The sequence below is a fragment of the Coregonus clupeaformis genome, chromosome 20 (assembly GCF_020615455.1).
Source record: "Coregonus clupeaformis isolate EN_2021a chromosome 20, ASM2061545v1, whole genome shotgun sequence".
Lineage (NCBI taxonomy): Eukaryota > Metazoa > Chordata > Actinopteri > Salmoniformes > Salmonidae > Coregonus > Coregonus clupeaformis.
In genome coordinates this window covers 18,276,992-18,297,742 of record NC_059211.1, presented here as the reverse complement: position 1 = coordinate 18,297,742, position 20,751 = coordinate 18,276,992, and the positions used below count along the sequence as shown (strand labels likewise).

The 20,751-nt window shown below is 43.3% G+C and overlaps 1 protein-coding gene across 1 annotated transcript in view; it reads right to left on the bottom strand.

Moving 5' to 3' along the window:
- Positions 1-12,376, bottom strand: part of LOC121533662 (cAMP-specific 3',5'-cyclic phosphodiesterase 4D) — a 119,875-nt gene extending 107,499 nt beyond the window's left edge. Inside the window, exon 1 of the mRNA XM_045205357.1 lies at positions 11,768-12,376. Within this exon, the coding sequence (XP_045061292.1) occupies positions 11,768-11,994 (227 nt within the window). The 5' untranslated portion in view covers positions 11,995-12,376. The remainder of the gene's footprint in view (positions 1-11,767) is intronic.
- Positions 12,377-20,751: the final 8,375 nt, after the last annotated feature.

Genomic DNA, 20,751 nt, shown 5'->3' with positions numbered 1-20,751 from the left:
CACCTCATCAGAAAAAACTCCCAACCTGCCATGAGTGAGAGAATCGGAGAGCAAATGAGAAATGATCTCTCTGATGATGACCACTTCTGAGGGGGGAATAAGGTATGCATGAGACACCTAAGGCCAGTATTTGTAGAGAAACTGCTCTGGTGAGAGGGGCCATTTTGGGACCCAGCGAGAATATCAGTATGACTCTACCTCACATCGTGACCTCGCTCTCTGACAGAGCACTTGACTTCCTTTCATTCCTACTCATCTGGCTTGTGATCGAGCCGAGGCTTCCTCCTTAATCCCCTAATGCCCGGCTGGCTTCCACCCGACACAGTGCTTGATTTGTAAATTGGGAGGTGCCGGAACAAAAAGTGCTCAGAGAGGGGGGTGACCTGTGGGGTACTCTGAGGCATTTCATTAAATTCTACATAATTTTAGATGACTGGAGACTTTAGCAGAATATTTTTTTAATACCTCACAAATTATTGAAATGACAGGCTACTGACAACTGAGATCAATAAAATTGACCCTGTCTTCAATCCATCAATAGCCTAGGCCAGTCCTTCTCAAATAGTGGGGCGCGCCCCCCTGGGGGGGCTCGGAGCGATGCCAGGGGGGGCGCGTGTGACCCCGGGAAACGTTTTTTTTTTGCACCGAACAAGAGCACAGAGCACAGAGCAGGAGATATGAAGTGCAGATAACAAACCCTTAAGAGACACCATGGAAACATGTTTAACAGGGATGAAAAGAAAGGCGGAGAGAGACGGAGATAATGAGACAAACGTAAGTCTCCCGAAAGCTAAGACGAGGAAATATGACGAAGCGTATGTAGCGCTTGGCTTCACTGTGACTACGGTGGGAGAAGAGGAAAGACCGGTATGTTTACTGTGTCTAAAAATGTTGGCAGCGGACAGCATGAAGCCAAATAAATTAAGGCGTCACTTAAAGACATTACACCCCAATCACGCTGATAAGCCACTTGAGTTTTTTCAGCGAAAACGTGCCGAATATTGCCAACAATCGTCCCGCTTTGTGAATGCTACTTCAGTAAACCAGCGAGCACTGTTAGCATCATATAAGGTGGCGTACCAAATTGCTCAGTGCAACAAAAAAATAAACTCCATAGCAGAGGAGCTGATACTGCCTGCAGCATTAGACATGGTCTCTGTCATGCTGGATGACGCAAGTGCTGCAAAAATAAAAACTATCCCTCTGTCCAATGACACTGTCGCCAGACGTGTATAAATGACATTGCTAACGATCTTAAAGAACAGCTGGTAGATAAACTCAAAGACAAACGTTTTGCCTTACAGTTCGATGAAGCAACTGACAGCAACAAAGACTGTTTGTTTATCGCTTATGTACGTTTTGACATGACAAACTCCCTGTGTGAGGATCTACTTTTTTGTCAATATGTCAGAGACAGAGCCACAGCTGAAGAGCTATTCAAAATGCTGGACTGCTTCCTGACTGAGAATGGGCTAAAGTGGGAGAACTGCATTGGTGTTTGCAGTGATGGTGCACAGACCATGGCAGGGATGAGAAAATAACTTTGGGCACTCATCAAGAAGGCCTCACCTAATGCTGAGTGGACACACTGTGTTATACACAGAGAAGCACTGGCATCAAGGCACCTTTCCTCTGAATTAAGTGAGGTTATGACTGACATTGTAGGTGTAGTCAATTTTATAAAGACCAGACCACTAAAAACAAGAGTCTTCTCTGCTATCTGTGAGGAGATGGGAGCTGAACATCAAGCTGTGCTGTTTCACAGTGAAGCAAGGTGGCTGTCACGAGGAAAAGTCTTGTCCCGAGTTTTTGAGCTCAGAGAGCAGATAAGAATGTTTTCGGAGCAGGAGCACAAGTATGACCTCGCAGAAAAATTTAGTGATGAGAACTTCCTGGCAAAACTGGCCTACCTGAGTGACATATTTGGAAAGCTAAATGAACTAAATCTACAGCTTCAAGGGAAAGATAAACACCTCCCTCAGGTCACAGACAAGATCAGCTCTTTCACTCGAAAGCTTGCAATGTGGGGCAGGTGACTTGATGAAGGAAATACTGATTGATTCGAGAACCTGCATGACTTTGTTGACACTACTGACTATGATGCTACCTCAGTGATTCCATATATTAAAGAGCATATTTCATCACTGATGGGATTCTTTAAAAAGTACTTCCCTGAAAACAGTTCCCAATATGACTGGGTGAGAGATCATTTCAATGCACCAGCTCCAATTGGTTTCAGCTCTGCAGAGGAGGACCAGTTTATTGATATGACGTCTGACTCCACATTGAGACTGAGGTTCACATCACAGACTGAGTGAATTCTGGCTGAGTGTAGAGAGGCAGTATCCACTCTTAGGGCAGAGGGCCATGGGCATTCTTCTTCCTTTTGAAACATCTTATCTTTGTGAGACTGGCTTCTCTGCTGTTGCTGCACTGAAGACCATGTACAGGTCCCAGCTAAACATTGAGCAGGAGCTGAGAGTTGCAGTATCATGCTTCAAACCCCGTTTCGAAAAGCTGTGCACTGCAAAACGTGCTCATTGTAGCCATTAATCCTGACTTCCTCATTAAGTATTTTCTGTTACAGACTAAAAAACAATGTTAATAAAGTTATTCTTTGTTGTAAGTTGATCTATATTTCTTTCTTTATTCTTTTTTTGTTTTCTTTAATGTTAATAAGGATACAATGTTATGCAGAGGTGTACTTATAACAATTTTATAGGCAAATGATACTATTTACAGTCGCGGTGGAAAGTTGGGGGGCGCGAAATGTTTACTTCTTCCTAGGGGGGGGCGTAACAGAAAATAATTGAGAAGCACTGGCCTAGGCCTAGGTGTGTGGAGACACACATATTGTACAATATGAGGAAGTTATAGTCCTAAAAAAAAACTTTCCAGTTTCTCTGACTCACCCAATGATGCGCAGCTCACTCACCGGCAATGGCCGATGCGCTTGTGCCAAAAGTCTATCTCTCTCATGTTTTACTTTGTAAAACAATGCTGTTCGCTCAATAGGCCTATTTGGAAGTTGATCAAATATTTTGCAGCCTACAGACAGATTATTCTTCTCTTTTCAGCAGAATCCATTTGCTTTCCAACCTGTGTTTTCCCGTGATTGTATTTGAAATATTGCAAAAGGCCTGATTTGGCTGCATGCTGTTCACTGACAGACTTGCCGCTTGCTCCTGACTGTAGGCATGCCTTGTGATTGGGCTACACACAATCTACAGCTAGGTTACTTAAAAATAAAATAAACTATTGATCCTCTGTGGGTAAATTATAGGCCTGCTCCTGGTGTATTATTCTGAATTATTTCATTTTTTTTCTGAACAGACTTTGGCAAATGTATTTCAATTAATCAGGGGTGCTGCGGCACCTCCAGCACCCTTCTTGTGGCTATGATTGTATAAGGAAATCAATTATGAACAGCAACGCTGGAGGGATGAGAGTTGCAGGCTCATGTCTATTAGAGCAGAGAGAGGGAACGAGATCATAGAACGTGAATCTCATTCGAGATACAGGAGAGCTTATCTCTCTCACCACAGCAATGGCCACGCGTTGGTCTATAGGCTACAATGTTGAGCAAAACATAAACCCGGGCCGGCCCAACACTAATCAATTCTTAGAATATCAGGGACGTTTTCATTTTATGTTTTTTAGGGGGCAGGACAATTATAGAGGAGGCAACTTGAATTAACTCTGATTTTATTCGAATTTTTACATTGTAAACAGTGAAAATAATTTTTCATGCCACGAGAGGTACCGGATCCTGGCAAATGGGTTCCGGAACGAAACAGTCCAAAATTGAGAGGTGCCAGATATTGTTCCGGCAGGATCTGGCTCAAATTAAGCACTGCCCCGATGGCAGAGCAATGAATCACCACAGATCCCATGTGGTCCAGATGCCTGTTGAGGAAATCATCACTAAAAATCTCATCCCAACTCACCAGAGCACTGGGTTATCCACACACAATACACACTAGGGTTGGGCAGTATGCAGATTGTCATACCTTCATACCGTTCCTGTACCATACCGGGGTATACGGCATTACCGGCAGTGCACAGAAGGGGCACTATTTCTTTCCATCAAGGGTGCCAATAATTATGGTGGCAATAATATTTTTGTGGACAGTATTAAAAATCATAGCATCGGTATATTAAAACCTCTTAGATGTAAAGTCCCCTATTGTGGGGACCTGCGTGGTTCTGGTACCGGGTCCGACCTACATTTTTGCTTATACAGTGCACTGACCAAGGCTCAGTTTGCTCAGTTTGGCCGGGCGGCTAGCTCTAGGAAGAGTTCCAATCTTCTTCCATTTAAGAATGATGAAGGCCACTGTGTTCTTGGGGACCTTCAATGCTCCCCTTCCCCAGATCTGTGCCTTGACACAATCCTGTCTCGGAGCTCTACGGACAATTCCTTCGACCTCATGGCTTGGTTTTTGCTCTGACATGCACTGTCAACTGTGGGACCTTATATAGACAGGTGTGTGCCTTTCCAAATCATGTCCAATCAATTGAATTTACCACAGGTGGACTCCAATCAAGTTGTAGAAACATCTCAAGGATGATAAATGGAAACAGGATGCACCTGAGCTCAATTTCAAGTCTCATAGCAAAGGGTCTGACTACTTATGTAAAATATGTATTTATTTTCTTTATTTTTAATACATTTGCAAACATTTCTAAAAACCTGTTTTCGCTTTGTCATTATGGGGTATTGTGTGTAGATTGATGAGGGAAAAAAATGATTGTATCCATTTTAGAATAAGGCTGTAACGTAACAAAAAGAGAAGAGGTCTGAATACTATCCGAATGCACTGTAAATCGATCTGTGGACACCATAGATCAAAATGGCTTGCATTGAGCAGTAGCCGTGATTCTCACGGACACAGGAGTATGTTTATTTTGCTTGTGTGAAGCAGGATGTGAAATCTGACACCACTTGAAGCTGGGATGTCCCTCCTACCATTTAATTCGCTCTTCCGACTGTCCATCAACTCCTGGCTGAACCCTAACAACACATATGCCTGGAATCCTTACATCGTAGCGCAACAGGAGAGAATGATTTCGTCGCTGTAGCACATTCAGAGATCGATTTATAGCCAATAATCTAAAATAATTAATAGATTGTAAACAAAAACACTTTCTGTTTGCCATAGACGGACAATATTAATATGAGATGAGAGGCGAGTTCCTAACGAGTTCAGGAAGCCAAGCTAGAGCTCTGTGAGACGTTCACAGCGATGGGGGCAGACGTTTTGATCAAGCAAGACTTTTAGAAAATATGCACATTTTCTCTTCACTCTAAACATACAAATATGTACTTTACAGTTATAAGGAAGGTGAAATCTTATAGTTAGTCATTTTATCATTTGATTATGCTCTATTTAGAAAGCATACAAGTAATTTCAAGCCTTATTCATACAGTTTTGTTGAATAGAAAATACATAATATAAATTATTTCATATTTTCATATTTTGTATCATATTTGTACTGTGTACTTGAGCTTGTGTCCTTAAAAGTGACTACTACAAAACTAACTATTTTTACCAGAAAGGTGAGATTTTAACCTTTCTTGGATTATGCAGCATTACTAGTTATTGTTTATGGCCCTCTCATAATAAATAATTACTTTGGGGGTTTACATAATTACATTTTCAATTACATTTAAAATACCCGGGCATACGGTATACCGCCCAAGCCTAATACACACACACACACACACACACACAAAATGGTACTGAGACAAACAAACCCACTGATTGAACAGAACTCTCTCTGAACCCCCTGTGATTGTGTGGTAATGGACGTGCTGAGGTGGGAACTGATTGGTACGTGTTCAGTCCACCGACTCTTCAATGATTATTTTTAAGTGATAATGCCAGTGTTCGGAGGATATATTGGCACGGGTGTTGTTAGGCCCGAGACGATGTTGTTAGGCCCGAGACGAAGTCAAGGGCCGGCAAACCGTGCCAATATATCCTCCAAACACCGGCTTCGAGGGCATTATTTATCACTTTTATACAATGGGTTATCAACATATTCAAATAATGATTGCCATATTTTCATTAAAAATGTATTCATACTTTTTTCTGTTGCCAGAGACGCAACCCTTTTTCTTCTGTATCTATGGACGTGACCCAGTCGTTCGTTCTAAATGTTCTATTGCCATACTGGCTGGCAACGTTCTTATCCCTTGCTTGCTAGCTAGCCAACTACGGCAAACTTACAGTCACGTCGAACAGTGCAGCCAGAATAACAGCAAAGTAGCTGCATTTACATTTGTTTAAGCTGTTTTCTAGTGACATTTATTTGGATACATTCTAAGAATGAGCTATTAATGCGCGATTTCACCTGGCATAGAAAATGTGCTTTCTCGTCAGGACACTGTTGTTCAGAGGAGCTAGCCAACAACACAGCTACAGTAACACAATCACTTCAAACTGAAGCTGGAAAGACTGCAAACTAGCTGCATTTCGTTTAGTTTTACCTTTTTTCTATTGATATTTCTTTGTTGGTAGAGCATGGCGTTTGCAACGCCAGGGTTGTGGGTTCGATAAAATAATGTATGCGCTAACTGTAAGTCGCTCTGGATAAGAGCGTCTGCTAAATGACTAAAATGTAATGTAAATGTATACGCTGCCTGCCTGTCCGTCTCATCCCGACTCCTACACGTTCATTACTATGGGACAGCTGGAGATGGAATTTCAATATTGAAACAATGTTGCAAATGTCAGAGAGACAGACCGCAAGGTTTATACAAATCTCCACTATTGAAAACCAATTGCTAGTCTAAAAGAAATGGGAGATGATGTCTAGATGCTTTTTCCAGTGGCGATCAAGTTTATAAATTGCCTCTCTGGGCTGATGAGACAGTGGATTGCGCAGTGAGATGGAACAGAGTAGATTTAGCCGGTGGTAACTTGTGGAATAGACACCGGCTGGAATGCTGTTTTAACCAATCAGCATTCAGGATTAGACCCACCCGTTGTATAAAAATATATAATACAAGGCTCATGTCAAATACCAGTGTATGTACCAGTAGTGATGGGGGGAAAAACTGATACAGTTACATAATCGCAATTTATTTTGGGACAATATTCTATCGATATTTGTGTCAAAGTATCTATTCGTAAAAATAAATAAAAAGTCCAGAACGCCGGTATTTTTCATCCTATAGCTTGTTTTCCATCTTCTTTTTAAATAGTGAGCCAACATGTTTTAAGCACTTTTATTTCCATGACTGATCAAAACTAATTTTCTCATGCTCTCTCTTGTCTCTCTGCAGCAGACATATAGTGAGCAATATGTTTGGAATATCAAATCGTTATAAAATCGCAGTGTCGAATCACAATATATACAGAATCATGAGAATCGCAATACATATCGTGAGGTCCCTGGCAATTCCCAGCCCTATGTACCAGGACACCCAAATCAGTAATGCAACGGCTGGCATTTCCAGGTCACCTTATTAGAACATAAGCTTTTTATAAATCCTCGAATATATCACAAATCCTGCATACTGAAACCTTTTCTATGCTCAATGTTAACATTGGCTAGTTAGATCATACACCGCTAGATTTAAAGCTGAGGCTTGATATCCCCTTTCCAAAGAAGTTAACAGACCTTTAGCCATTATCCCTCAAAAACAGATGAGTGCCACATATGGGTCACTCTTCCCAGAAGCATGACCTCACACTCAAATCATCTATCAAATACTGTTCTTAGGGCCTTATCTAATCAGAACCATAAAAAAAAAAACACACAACACAGTTTTCATCAGCAAAGTCAGCAGCATCCCTCACACCTCAGCCACGGAGCAGTCCATTCATCTCTCTCTACCTTGGGCATGTGAACTGAGTCATCAGTGTGGGATAAAAATGTCATGGGACAATAGAGAAGAGCTGCATTCATTCATACATAAATACGAGGTGTCGGGGAGGCAGAATAAAGGGAGTGAGTCACGTCTCTACTCCTACCTGAAGCCTGCAGTGATTTCAATGCCATACTATCCTCAATGCCAAACAGTCAGCGGCAGTCAGTAGGCACCTTTCATGGCGGTGGGCCTCCAGAGTGGATAATCCCACTCTTTTCACTGAGGTGAACTGTGAAGTGAAAACACTGTGATGCTATTATGGTAGGCCCCGATCATGAACCATTACTGACCCCAGTACAAAATGTTGCCAGCCCAAACAGCCAGGGTCACAAAGATCACAGGAAATTACAGCTGAATGGGTTGAAGATGACACTTCAATCTGATGTCAATTGATGAAGACTTTATTTATTTTTTATTTAACCTTTATTTAACTAGGCAAGTCAGTTAAGAACAAATTCTTATTTACAATGACGGCCTACACGCAGCAGTCTAAGGCACTGCATCTCAGTGCTTGAGGCGTCACTACAGACCACCCGGTTCGTTTCCAGGCTGTATCACAACCGGTCGTGATTGGGAGTCCCATAGGGCGGCGCACAATTGGCCCAGCGTTGTCCGGGTTTGGCTGGTGTAGGCCGTCATTGTAAATAAGAATTTGTTCTTAACTGACTTGCCTAGTTAAATAAAGGTAAAATAAAAAAATTTATTAAAAAAAACACCGGCCAAACCCTGACGACGCTGGGCCAATTGTGCGCTGCTCTATGGGACTCCCAATCACGTCCGGTTGTGATACAGCCTGGAAACGAACCAGGGGGTCTGTTGTGACGCCTCAAGCACTGAGATGCAGTGACTTAGAACGCTGTGCCACTCGGGAGAAGATGATGATGATGATGGGTGATGACGTCAATGATTTTAATGATTGTCTGATCTTATCTTAAAGTGACCATGTAATTTTAGCCTACATATGGCTTGAAGAAGAAAGGGATTCAGCCACAGCACAACACCCTCTCACGCTGGTTAGTCCAATATCTAGACAGTTAATGAAAGCAACCAAACAACAATAAACATTTCCCCCAGGATCAAACTTAGACTGCAGACTGAGATGACCTCAGAGACCACAGAGAGGGGAAAGGTCCCTTCGCAATATCCTCTCACTTTAGTAGGCCAACGCTCTCCTAGCACAAACTATCCCTAGCCACACTGTCTTTCCAGGGGAAATGCTCAGCAAACCAAATCAAATCAAATTGTATTTGTCACATGCACCAAATACAACAGGTGTAGACCTTACAGTGAAATGCTTACTTACAAGCCCTTAACCAACAATGCAGTTTTAAGAAAGAATACCAAATAAAATAAAAATAGAAAAAATATAGAAAATAATAAGAAATAAAAGTAACTAATAACTAAAGAGCAGCAGTAAAATAACAATAGCGAGGCTATATACAGGGGGTACCGGTACCGAGTCAATGTGCGGGGGCACCAGATAGTCGAGGTAATTGAGGTAATATATACATGTAGGTAGAGTTATTAAAGTGACTAAAGTGGGGGGTGGGGGTACTGGATTAGATGTTCAGGAGTCTGGATTAGATGTTCAGGAGTCTTATGGCTTGGGGGTAGAAGCTGTTTAGAAGCCTCTTGGACCTAGACGTGGCACTCTGGTACCGCTTGCCGTGCGGTAGCAGAAAGAACAGTCTATGACTAGGGTGGCTGGAGTCTTTGACAATTTTTAGGGCCTTCCTCTGACACCGCCTGGTATAAAGGTCCTGGATGGCAGGAAGCTTGGCCCCAGTGAGGTACTGGGCCGTACACACTACCCTCTGTAGTGCCTTGCGGTCGGAGGCCGAGCAGTTGTCATACCAGGCAGTGATGCAACCAGTCAGGATGCGCTCGATGGTGCAGCTGTAAAACCTTTTGAGGATCTGAGGACCCATGGCAATTATTTTCCGTCTCCTTAGGGGGAATAGGTTTTGTCGTGCCCTCTTCACGACTGTCTTGGTGTGTTTGGACCATGTTAGTTTGTTGGTGATGTGGACACCAAGGAACTTGAAGCTCTCAACCTGCTCCACTACAGCCCCATCGAAGAGAATGGGGGCGTGCTCGGTCCTCTTCTTTTTCCTGTAGTCCGCAATCATCTCCTTTGTCTTGATCACGTTGAGGGAGAGGTTGTTGTCCTGGCACCACACGGCCAGGTCTCTGACCTCCTCCCTATAGGCTGTCTCGTCGTTGTCGGTGATCAGGCCAACCACTGTTGTGTCATCGGCAAACTTAATGATGGTGTTGGAGTCGTGCCTGGCCATGCAGTCATGCGTGAACAGGAGTACAGGAGTGGACTGAGCAAGCATCCCTGAGGGGCCCCCGTGTTGAAGATCAGCGTGGCGGATGTGTTGTTACCTACCCTTACCACCTGGGGGCGGCCCGTCAGGAAGTCCAGGATACAGTTGCAGAGGGAGGTGTTTAGTCCCAGGGTCCTTAGCTTAGTGATGAGCTTTGAGGGCACTATGGTGTTGAACACTGAGCCAAGGAAAAATATAAAAATATATATTTCATTTGGAGTGTGCAGCCTTCTTTATTTTTTCATTACTTAATTTTACACACACGCACACATACACCAGTGTGTGTATGTGTGCGTGTCTGTGTGTAAAATGGTCTGAACCTCACCAACATTTTTGGTGGAGTGTCTCAGCTCATCGTGACAATTTAAGCAGCCTACCATTGATCTCCAGACAGACAGACAAGAGGGATGGAGAGAACCCTTGAAAGGCAAATCAACCTGGCCTCAGGGCAATTTGTAAGATCATACATCTTGGGGGACTTATAGTATTATATATCTTTCTCTGAGACCAGGTTGCTTGTTGCGTCATAAACAACAAAAGATAATTACAGAACCTGAACCTGAACCTTTGAATTTAAGTTGGTGGTTAGGTGAACTAACGACAAAGGTTAGGAGAATATACAATAAAGGTTAGGTGAATTGGGTTAAGGTTAGAATAAGGGTTAGGGTAAGGGTTAGCTAAAATGCTACAGTTGGCCCAGATAGGACTCGAACACACAACCTTTGGATTTCTAGACTGTTGAAGTATAAGCACTGGAGGTATATATGAACTGGAGACAGCTTCCAAGATGGCAGACCGTTGTTTTTAACATAATCTACTCACGTTCACCGTTTTTTCTGGTTGCCATCTGCTTTACAGAGCAGATAACGCCTGCGCACTAGCACTCAGTGCGCACTGAAGCAGCGCAAGCAACAAGGACCTCATCATGTCAGAAACATGACAGATATTGGATGAATACAAAATGTTCATATTTTCATCTGTGAGTGACAGAAAACAAATCGGTCTCAAAGACAATCACTTGAATAAGCCAATGGATAATTATGGCACAAAAGTGAAAAATATAGTTTATTTTTGGGACTTCTCTATGGGGCTGTCTATGGGAATTGTCTTTTAGGGCTCTACTTCAGCTAAACTGCAATACCGAAAGTGTCCTCTGAGCACAGTGGAAAGCGTGCTTTATCATACTTATTGTAGGTGCAAGGATTTAAGTAAAATACCAAACGTCTGTCCAATGAGTCCAGTCTGGGCAAAGAGGTAGTTCCTTTTTTCTGGAATTATGCACACACTTCAATCAGCATGAGCTCAATACCATTCTGTGTTAAGAGCTAAATCAGTGCATCCTGATTGACTTTACTTCACACAAAATGGAGAGTGTGGGGAGGATATTAACATTCTAATTAAGTGGAGTTGCTTGTTGAGACACCGCCATTCAATTGAGCACTTTTATCCCTCTCATTTATTATCAACTTTGGAAGTGACAAAAAGGCATTTGCAAAATGAGATCTAGAGGTTAGTAAGGCTAATTAAAACACAATTAATAATGAAGCATTACAATTACCGTTTAAATGCGGATGGCCACGACATTCGTGGCTTTTTCAGCCCAGGGCGATCCTTCTCCATAGTTCTGTTGCGAGTCAGGTAACGCTCGGTGTCGGAGTGAAAACGCTGCTTGATTCGGATGTGAGTTCTTGGTTGTCGCCACAAGTGTTTGGGTGCCTTGGCGGAACCAGCACTTTCTCTACTTAGACCTGTGCAGTCCATATTTTCGGTTGTTCCCTCCAACATCAGTAGGCTACCTCTTCGACAGAAACTTATATGTGCGCTATAGGCGGTGGCACATTGCGCTGTCCACGAGCGGAGGTGCTGAGACGAGGGAACGTCAGACAGGAAAGTTATTCTGCGTCAATATCGACATAACCCCAGTGGATAGCACAGCCACTAACAAATAATATCGACTCTTCAAATATTACACCAAACTATTCATTTGATATTATTTTCTATTGCTGCCTTTCAATCCATGGAGATTCATCCATTGGCAAAAATGTTTTTGCAATCCTCGCTCTCGCAATGTAGCCTAATTGTGTGTATAACAAGGAGTAAAATAACAATTTTTTGCCCATTTCAGAAACCTCTTCAAACGGAAGGATGTCGGAGTGAGAGGAGCATTTATCGATAGGTGAACTCACGCCACTGCTTGTGTTGTTGGGCTCCCTTCTGCGCACATTATATAGCAGTTCAGCCAACCGTTGGGACTGAGAGAGCACGACTGACGCGAGGTATTCATCACATTACATCACCGAGTGAGCTGGGAATTCAGGAAATTACTAATCCTTCTGTGAAATAAAACATTGATTTATTTATGTTATCAACTTTGGACACTTTCAATTTGGCTTCTTCTGGTGTTCAAATCGTAAAAGTGAAAATTGCCCCCAAGGAAAGTTTAATAAAGTCAGTTCATTCATATTTAAATGAGTTCCTTTATAAGGCTAGTAAATTATTTCAATAAAAAAGGAACAGCATTTATTGAATTTTAATTTCCCTCCAAAATAGATAGAATACAATTGCACTTGCAGTTCCAGTTTGTTCTCTTTCATTTCCTTCACCATGATACTAACGTTGGACTGTGACATATCAACATTGTTTCTTCATCTCATTACCAGTTTATGGTCACTGCTATGAATAAGGTGGTATTCTAGTATTGATAAACTATGACTCAGAGTTGATATAGCCCTCTACAGACTTATATACCATGTGATACTCAACATTAAAAGGCAATAACACTCCCCATACACTCAACATAGCCCTGACATCCAGTAATAGTTATTTGATAGTAATAGACCTTTGAATACATTCTGTACCCAAAAGCCCTGCATAATTGCACAAAGTTTTCAAATGAATTACAGAGGACTCCCATTCATTTTCTCTCTCGTTCTCTCTAGATCTGAGCATGTCACTGTGCCCTTTTCCCAGCTTTGCAAACATGATGGGCTCTTATGGGAATTGAGAGAGAGGGAGAGCGCGAGCAATATAAAAAGAGGGAAAGACGTGAGACAACTAAAAAGCGAGAGAAAACAGAGGACAGAGGAAAAGAAAAATGTCAAATATGTAAATGATGAAAGGGAGAGCGACATGAGACATAAACAGACATGGAGAGAGAGCGAGAGAACCAGGCAAGACTCTCCCCCTCCCCATATCTTCTCTGACCTTTCTCCCACTTGCCTCTTCCCACCATTCCAGTAATTACCCGTCAATTCATAAGGAGAAAGGAGAATCATTAACACCTGTAACACAGCAACAACTAACAACAAAAGCCCATCATACAGAATCCTGCCTCCTTTCCTGTCATCTGGCCTCTGTGAGGCCTGCGATTGCCGTAAAGCAGACTGTAGAGGCGTCAGCTCAGAGAGGATACATGTAGCGCCGGGCCATAACGAAATTTGTGGTTACACAAACACAGACACAATAAAGCAGGTGACCTCCATTGACCTAAGGCTGGGAGACAGAGAGGCGGGAAGCAGCCGTCAGACAGAAGGATTTTCTTAACCCCCTATGGGCTTAGAGAGATACGGGATTCAGACAGATAACTGCCAAAATAAAGGACACACTTTAGTAAATGAGGGATACAAAGTATATTTAAAGCAGGTACTTCCACACAGGTGTGGTTCCTGAGTTAATCAAGCAATCAACATGTATAAAAATGCCCAGTTGCCCATTATTTTGGCTGCCATGGCTAGAAGATCTCAGTGACTTTGAAAGAGGGATCTCAAAGGAGCATAGTGGGTTTAAAGGGTGTGTGTGTGTGTCTCAGTCACCAGATCTCAACCCAACTGAACACTTATGGTAGATTCTGGAGCGGCGCCTGAAACAGCGTTTTCCACCACCATCAACAAAACAACAAATTATGGAATAGATATAATTCCAATATAATTCCAATAGAATCTATGCCAAGGCACATTGACGCTGTTATGGCGGCTTGTGGCGGCCCAATGCCCTATTAAGACACTTTATGTTGGCGTTTCCTTTATTTTGGAAGTTACTTGTACGTCCAAGCACACGCACACATATCCACAAAAGTTATTCAGTCTCCGCTCCCTCAGCCTTGGCTAGATTAGATGGATTTGAAAACCAAATGTCCCAGGTGCAGTTTGCGTCCCAACTAATTTGACTGCTTTGAAAGAAAGTCAGTTGACAGTCTGTCCTTCTGAGATTACATACTGTAACATTCTCCTGAAGTGTGGAGAAAATGTAAACCCCAGCAGTAGACATACATATCACACAGTAGCCTTCTCAATGAATCACACTGTGGACCTCTCATGGCTTGTTGAGCACATAGAGAGGAGAATTAGATGGAGAGAAATGAGAGGTTGGGGAGTAACGGATTACATGTTTTTTTCCACCTAAGCGAGTCTGACAAGTCAGAGACCACTATGATGACACACTAAATGTGTTTGATGGGTCGCAGGAAAAAAGCAGGAATAGGCTTTTGTAGGCTACAGTCCAAGCTATGTCTTCCAATGGTGCGACTGCTGTCGGCATCCAAAGATTATTCAACTTCAATAAATGCTTGGAGGTAAGGACGACAGCAGTGGTGTAGCCTACGGGCGATACAAATATCACTTATTATTGATATCTACATAGTGCAATGATGTGAATCACACTGCTGCTCTCTCATTTAGCTATTTGTGCCTTACGGATTGTGGTTGTTGTGGATGGCTGTTCACAAATGTATAAGTGTATTTTAACCCAATAATGGTTGAATTGAAGAAGTTTAAGCTGCCTATCAATCATTGTTTTTGCGACCAATGGACAGCCTATGGAATAGATATTTGATGGAGTTCCTATCTTCTAAACTCCTCTGTGGTATTGTGCTCCATACTGTCAAAAACAAGTTTAATGTAGGAAGACCACGAGTCGGGGCTTTTATTGCGCAAACTTATTTACAATGTCCATAGGCCTAACAGACACATGATCAAACTCGCTTACTTTTGGTAGACTTAAAGGGGCAATGCATTTTTGGACACATACATACATACATACACACACACACACACACACACACACACACACACACACACACACACACACACACACACACACATATACATATATATATATATATACATAACTAACAGTTCACCTACAGTTGAAGTCGGAAGTTTACATACATTTAGGTTGGAGTCATTAAAACTCGTTTTCAACCACTCCACAAATTTCTTGTTAACAAACTATAGTTTTGTCAAGTCTGTCTTGTTTTGTACGCTTTGTACAAAATAATAAAATGCAGGACGACAGGATAGTTATAAACGTAGCTCTTTATTAACTAGCTATAACGTGCATGTCCATGTGTCTCTGGCCATGATCATCTTCGAATGACCTCACCACCTGGGTGGTCTTACCCAATCATTGCACAGTATGATGCATCCAATTACAATTCAGTATGGTGACACATATGAATATTACATCCCCCTTCTTTTAAAAAAAAGAAAAAATATGTGGAACAATAAAGCGTTTCTTTTGAATATATGCTCTGTAGTTTGAACTCGAGGTAAGTAACCATTTAAACTGCACCAACTGCATCAACATAACAGACAAACAATGATTCAGCATATTGTTATTTTTAGAACAAATATTTCTCAGCAACTCAGCTTTTCACTGTAGCAATGACATCTCAACATATCAAACAAATACAATACCAAAGCATTTCAAGTTAACTTTCAATAACAAGTTTACAGTCTGGAAACTCTTTTAGGGCAGCGATCCGCCTACACCCTTTGACATTTCACAGGTCTAGGACAGCTCTAGGCTTGACCTCTCTTCCTGACCTTGTGTGATATGAAGCTGAGCATGCTTCTGTGTCAGTCAACAGTTCTTGTGGTGTTGCAGGTAAGTATGGTGTATGTTGTGTTGTGTCTGTGTTTAGTCCATCCCGTTCTCTTTCAGGGGAACAGTTCATCTCGTCAGTGTGTTGTTCTTTTGTGTTCAGTAGGTGACGACGATTGCGGCGGTACACCGCTCCTTCTGCGGTGCGAACGTGATATGAACGTTCAGTGTCAGCTGGTTGGATGACGACTGCTGGCTTCCAGTAGCCATGCTCCTGGATTCTAACTGACTCTCCGTCGTTCAGTGGTGGCAGTGGTCTGGCTGACCTGTCGTAGTATCGCTTTTGCTGTTGCTGTCTCTGTGCACGTTTTGCATGCACTTCCTTGTAGCTGACGACCTCAGGTTGCAGCTGCTGGTTGGTGCTGGGGAGGATTGAGCGAAGTCTGCGGCTCATCAACAGCTGGGCTGGTGATTTGAAGTTGTCAACTGGAGTGTTGCGGTATTCAAGGAGACTGAGGTAGGGGTCTCTCTTGTCTGCTTTTGCTTTGTCCATGAGTGATTTAGCGATCTGCACAGATTTTTCAGCAAGGCCATTACTTTGAGGGTAATGTGGGCTTGTGGTGACGTGTGTGAACTCCCATGCTTTTGTGAAGGATTCAAACTCATTTGATTTGTAACAGGGCCCATTGTCAGATATTAAAGTCTCTACAATGCCATGCCTGGCAAAGGCTGCTTTCAGCTTGTGTATCACAGCTGCAGATGTGGTGCTGTGAAGCTTGTCGAGTTCAAAGTATCTGCTGTAGTAGTCCACTGTTATAATGTAGTCCTCGTTGTTCCACGTGAACAGATCGGTTGCCACGACCTGCCAGGGTCGGTCTGGGATACGGTGAGGTAACATTGGCTCTTTGGTGTTCGAGGGGCGTCGTTCAAGACACGTGGGGCATTTACCAACCATGTCCTCTATTTGTTTGCACATTCCGGGCCAAAACAAAATGTCCCGTGCTCTCTGTTTGCACTTTTCCATGCCCATGTGTCCAGCATGGATCTTTGTCAAAATCTCTTCTCTGAGACTGGTAGGAATGATGATTTTCTCTCCTTTGAAAATGATTCCGTTGATCTGTGATAGTTCGTCACGATGGTTCCAGAACTCTGAGACGCTCTGAGGGCATTTTCTCCTCTCCTCAGGCCATCCTGACTGTATGACTTTCCTCAGCTGTGTGAGTTGTGTGTCTTTTTCTGTTTCTGCTCGGATCTCCTTCAGTTTTGTGTCACTAACTGGTAAGTTGCTGTACACAGTGTGCACCTGCATGTCCATGCCTTCACTGAGGCTGCTGTCCTTGTAGGTAAGAAACTTCCTGGAGAGTGTGTCTGCGACAGGGATGTCTTTGCCTGGACGGTGAGTGATTGTGAAGTCGTATTTTTGTAGTTGAAGGATCATTCTCTGTAGCCTTGGCGGGGCTGCGGCTAACGGTTTCCTCATGATTGACTCGAGGGGCTTGTGGTCTGATTCCACAATGACTTGTCGTCCATAGACATACTGATGGAAACGCTTACATCCGAACAGAATGGCGTACAGCTCCTTTTCGATTTGAGCGTAGTTGATTTCACAGTCTGTGAGAGATTTGGAAGCGTAGCCGATGGGTTTTCCTTCTTGCAGTAGCACTGCCCCTAGTCCATACTTTGACGCGTCCACCTGGAGTCTGAGCTCTTTGTTGGGGTCGTAGTAGGCAAGGATTGGTCCTGGTTCTCTCGTGATCAAGTCTTTCACTTTCTGGAAAGCGATGTCGTGTTGGTTGTCCCAGAGGAACTCACTGGACTGCTTTAGCAGCTGACGCCAGGGGTGCATTAGCATTGGAGAGGCTGGGTGCGAACTTGGCTAAGTAGTTGACCATGCCAAGCACTGTTTCCAGCTCTGCGCGGTTCTTTGGTGGCTCCATTTCCTTTATGGCTGAGATCTTCTGCGGATCTGGCTTGATTCCATTCGCTGTGAGAAGATGCCCGAAGTAGCTGACCTCTGTAGCGCCCGACTGTGCTCTTCTCGGGGTTGAGCCGGACTCCTCTCTCGCGGGACCTTTGCAGCATCGCGCTGAGGTTTCTGTCGTGTTCCTCTTTGGTTCGACCATAGACAAGGATGTCGTCCACATTGCCACGACTCCGTCGAGGCCTTCGTACACCTCGTCGATCTTTCGCTGAAACTCGTCTTGGGCTGAGATAATCCCAAAAGGCAGGCGACGGAACCTGTAGCGTCCAAACGGTGTGTTGAACGTTGTGAGCTTAGATGACTCTTCTGTGAGCTTGATAGCCCAGTAGCCTGATCTGGCGTCCATGACACTGAAGTAGCGTGCGCCCGCTAGCTTGTGTGTGATGCCATCTAGCGTCGGTAAGGGGTAATGGGGGCGTTTGATAGCCTTGTTCAAGTCTCTTGGGTCGAGACATACTCTGAGCTTGCCTGTCCGTGGTTTCTCCACCACCACTAACGCGTTGACCCAATCCGTCGGTTCTGTAACCTTGGTGACGATGTCAGATTGCTCCATGCTCTCCAACTCTTTCTTCAGACGGGCGCGGAGAGCAAGTGGAATCTTTCTCGGTGGGTAGATCACAGGGGTTGCGTCTGGGTTAAGGTGAATGGTACATTCTCCTGGGAATAGTCCTATTCCTGTAAAAACATCAGCAAACTCCTCCATGACATTCTCTATCTCTACTGGTGCTGTCACTGATAAAACTAGCTTGATAAGGTCCATGTCTAAACATGCTTTAAGACCTAGCACTGCAGGTGCTCGAGTGTCAACAACGTAAAAGTCCAACATCATGTCCCTTTCCTTGTATTTGCATTTGAGAGTGCATGTGCCTTTTACTGGGAGCTGTTCACCACCATAACCAGTCAGTCTGCGCGTGGTGGGCTGTAGCTCACACTCAGATGTCAAGCTTCTGTACTTACTCAGAGGAATAATGTTTACTTGTGCACCAGTGTCTAGTTTGAATTTTAGCTCTGTGCCTTGTCTTCCTATCTCAATGTCAGCAAAGGCTTGCTCTGTCTCTGATATCTGACTTTTCTGTGTCACTGAATCAATAAACAGTTCATCAGCATTTGACTCTTTGATTGACATTTCATCTTCACTCACTGTATGTACTGTTTTTCCACGGTAAACTCTGCACACTTTTGCAAAGTGATTCCATTTTCCACATTTAGTACACTGTTTGCCTTTAGCTGGGCAATTCCCCTGTTCGCCATGCACTTTGTATCCACAATATCCACATGTTTTGGGGCGTTTGGAGTCTGTGTCGCTCTGTTTTGGAGTTCTGTCTGTCTCCGTTCTGAAACATGCTCTCTGGGCACTGGAGGTGTGCTTTGATGTCTGCCTGACTGCGTGCACTGCTTGTTCACGTGATGCGCTCATGCTGCCGCCTGAAATGGTTTTCATCTGAACCTGTGCTAGCTCGTGAGATCTGGCTATGTCGATAGCTTTGTCCAGCGTTAACTCTGATCCAACATTCAAAAGTTTCTCTCTCACTCGCGGTGATTGTATTCCAAATACAATACGGTCCCTGACCATCTCATCCTTGTTTGCATAATCACAGTCTTTCACAAGCAGACGCAGCTCAGTGACAAACTGTTCAAACGATTCACTAGCGCCTTGTACTTTCTCATGGAATTTGTACCTAGCGAAAATTGTATTGGTCTTTGGCAAAACATATGCTTCAAAACGATCGTAGTATGTTTTCAGTACCTTTGATTCAGCCTCGGTAAGTGTCCATGTGTTGTAAATGTCTCTCCCTTTTTCACCGATCCAGAGGAGCAGGTAGCTGCACTTTTCCTCTTCTCCTCTTTCCTTCAGAGGACCCGTGAACATCAGCTCCACATGCTGTTTGAACTTACGCCATGCATCGGGTAGATTTGTAGACCCCCAATCCATTCGAGGTGAAGGAACTCCAGCAAAATCCATCTTTTAGTCCTTTTACTCTGACACCATGTCTTGTTTTGTACGCTTTGTACAAAATAATAAAATGCAGGACGACAGGATATTTATAAACGTAGCTCTTTATTAACTAGCTATAACGTGCATGTCCATGTGTCTCTGGCCATGATCATCTTCGAATGACCTCACCACCTGGGTGGTCTTACCCAATCATTGCACAGTATGATGCATCCAATTACAATTCAGTATGGTGACACATATGAATATTACAAAGTCGGTTAGGACATCTACTTTCTGCATGACACAAGTAATTTTCCTAACAATTGTTTACAGACAGATTATTTCACTTATAATTCACTGTATCACAATTCCAGTGGGTCAGAAGTTTACATAAACTAAGTTGACTGTGCCTTTAAACAGCTTGGAAAATTCCAGAAAATGATGTCATGGCTTTAGAAGCTTCTGATAGGCTAATTGACATCATTTGAGTCAATTGGAGGTGTACCTGTGGATGTATTTCAAGGCCTTCCTTCAAACGCAGTGCCTCTTTGCTTGACATCATGGGAAAATCAAAAGAAATCAGCCAAGACCTCAGAAAAAAATGGTAGACCCCCACAAGTCTGGTTCATCCTTGGGAGCAATTTCTAAATGCCTGAAGGTACCATGTTAATCTGTACAAACAATAGTACGCAAGTATAAACACCATGGGACCACGCAGCCGTCATACCGCTCAGGAAGGAGACGCGTTCTGTCTCCTAGAGATTAATGTACTTTGGTGCAAAAAGTGCAAAGGACCTTGTGAAGA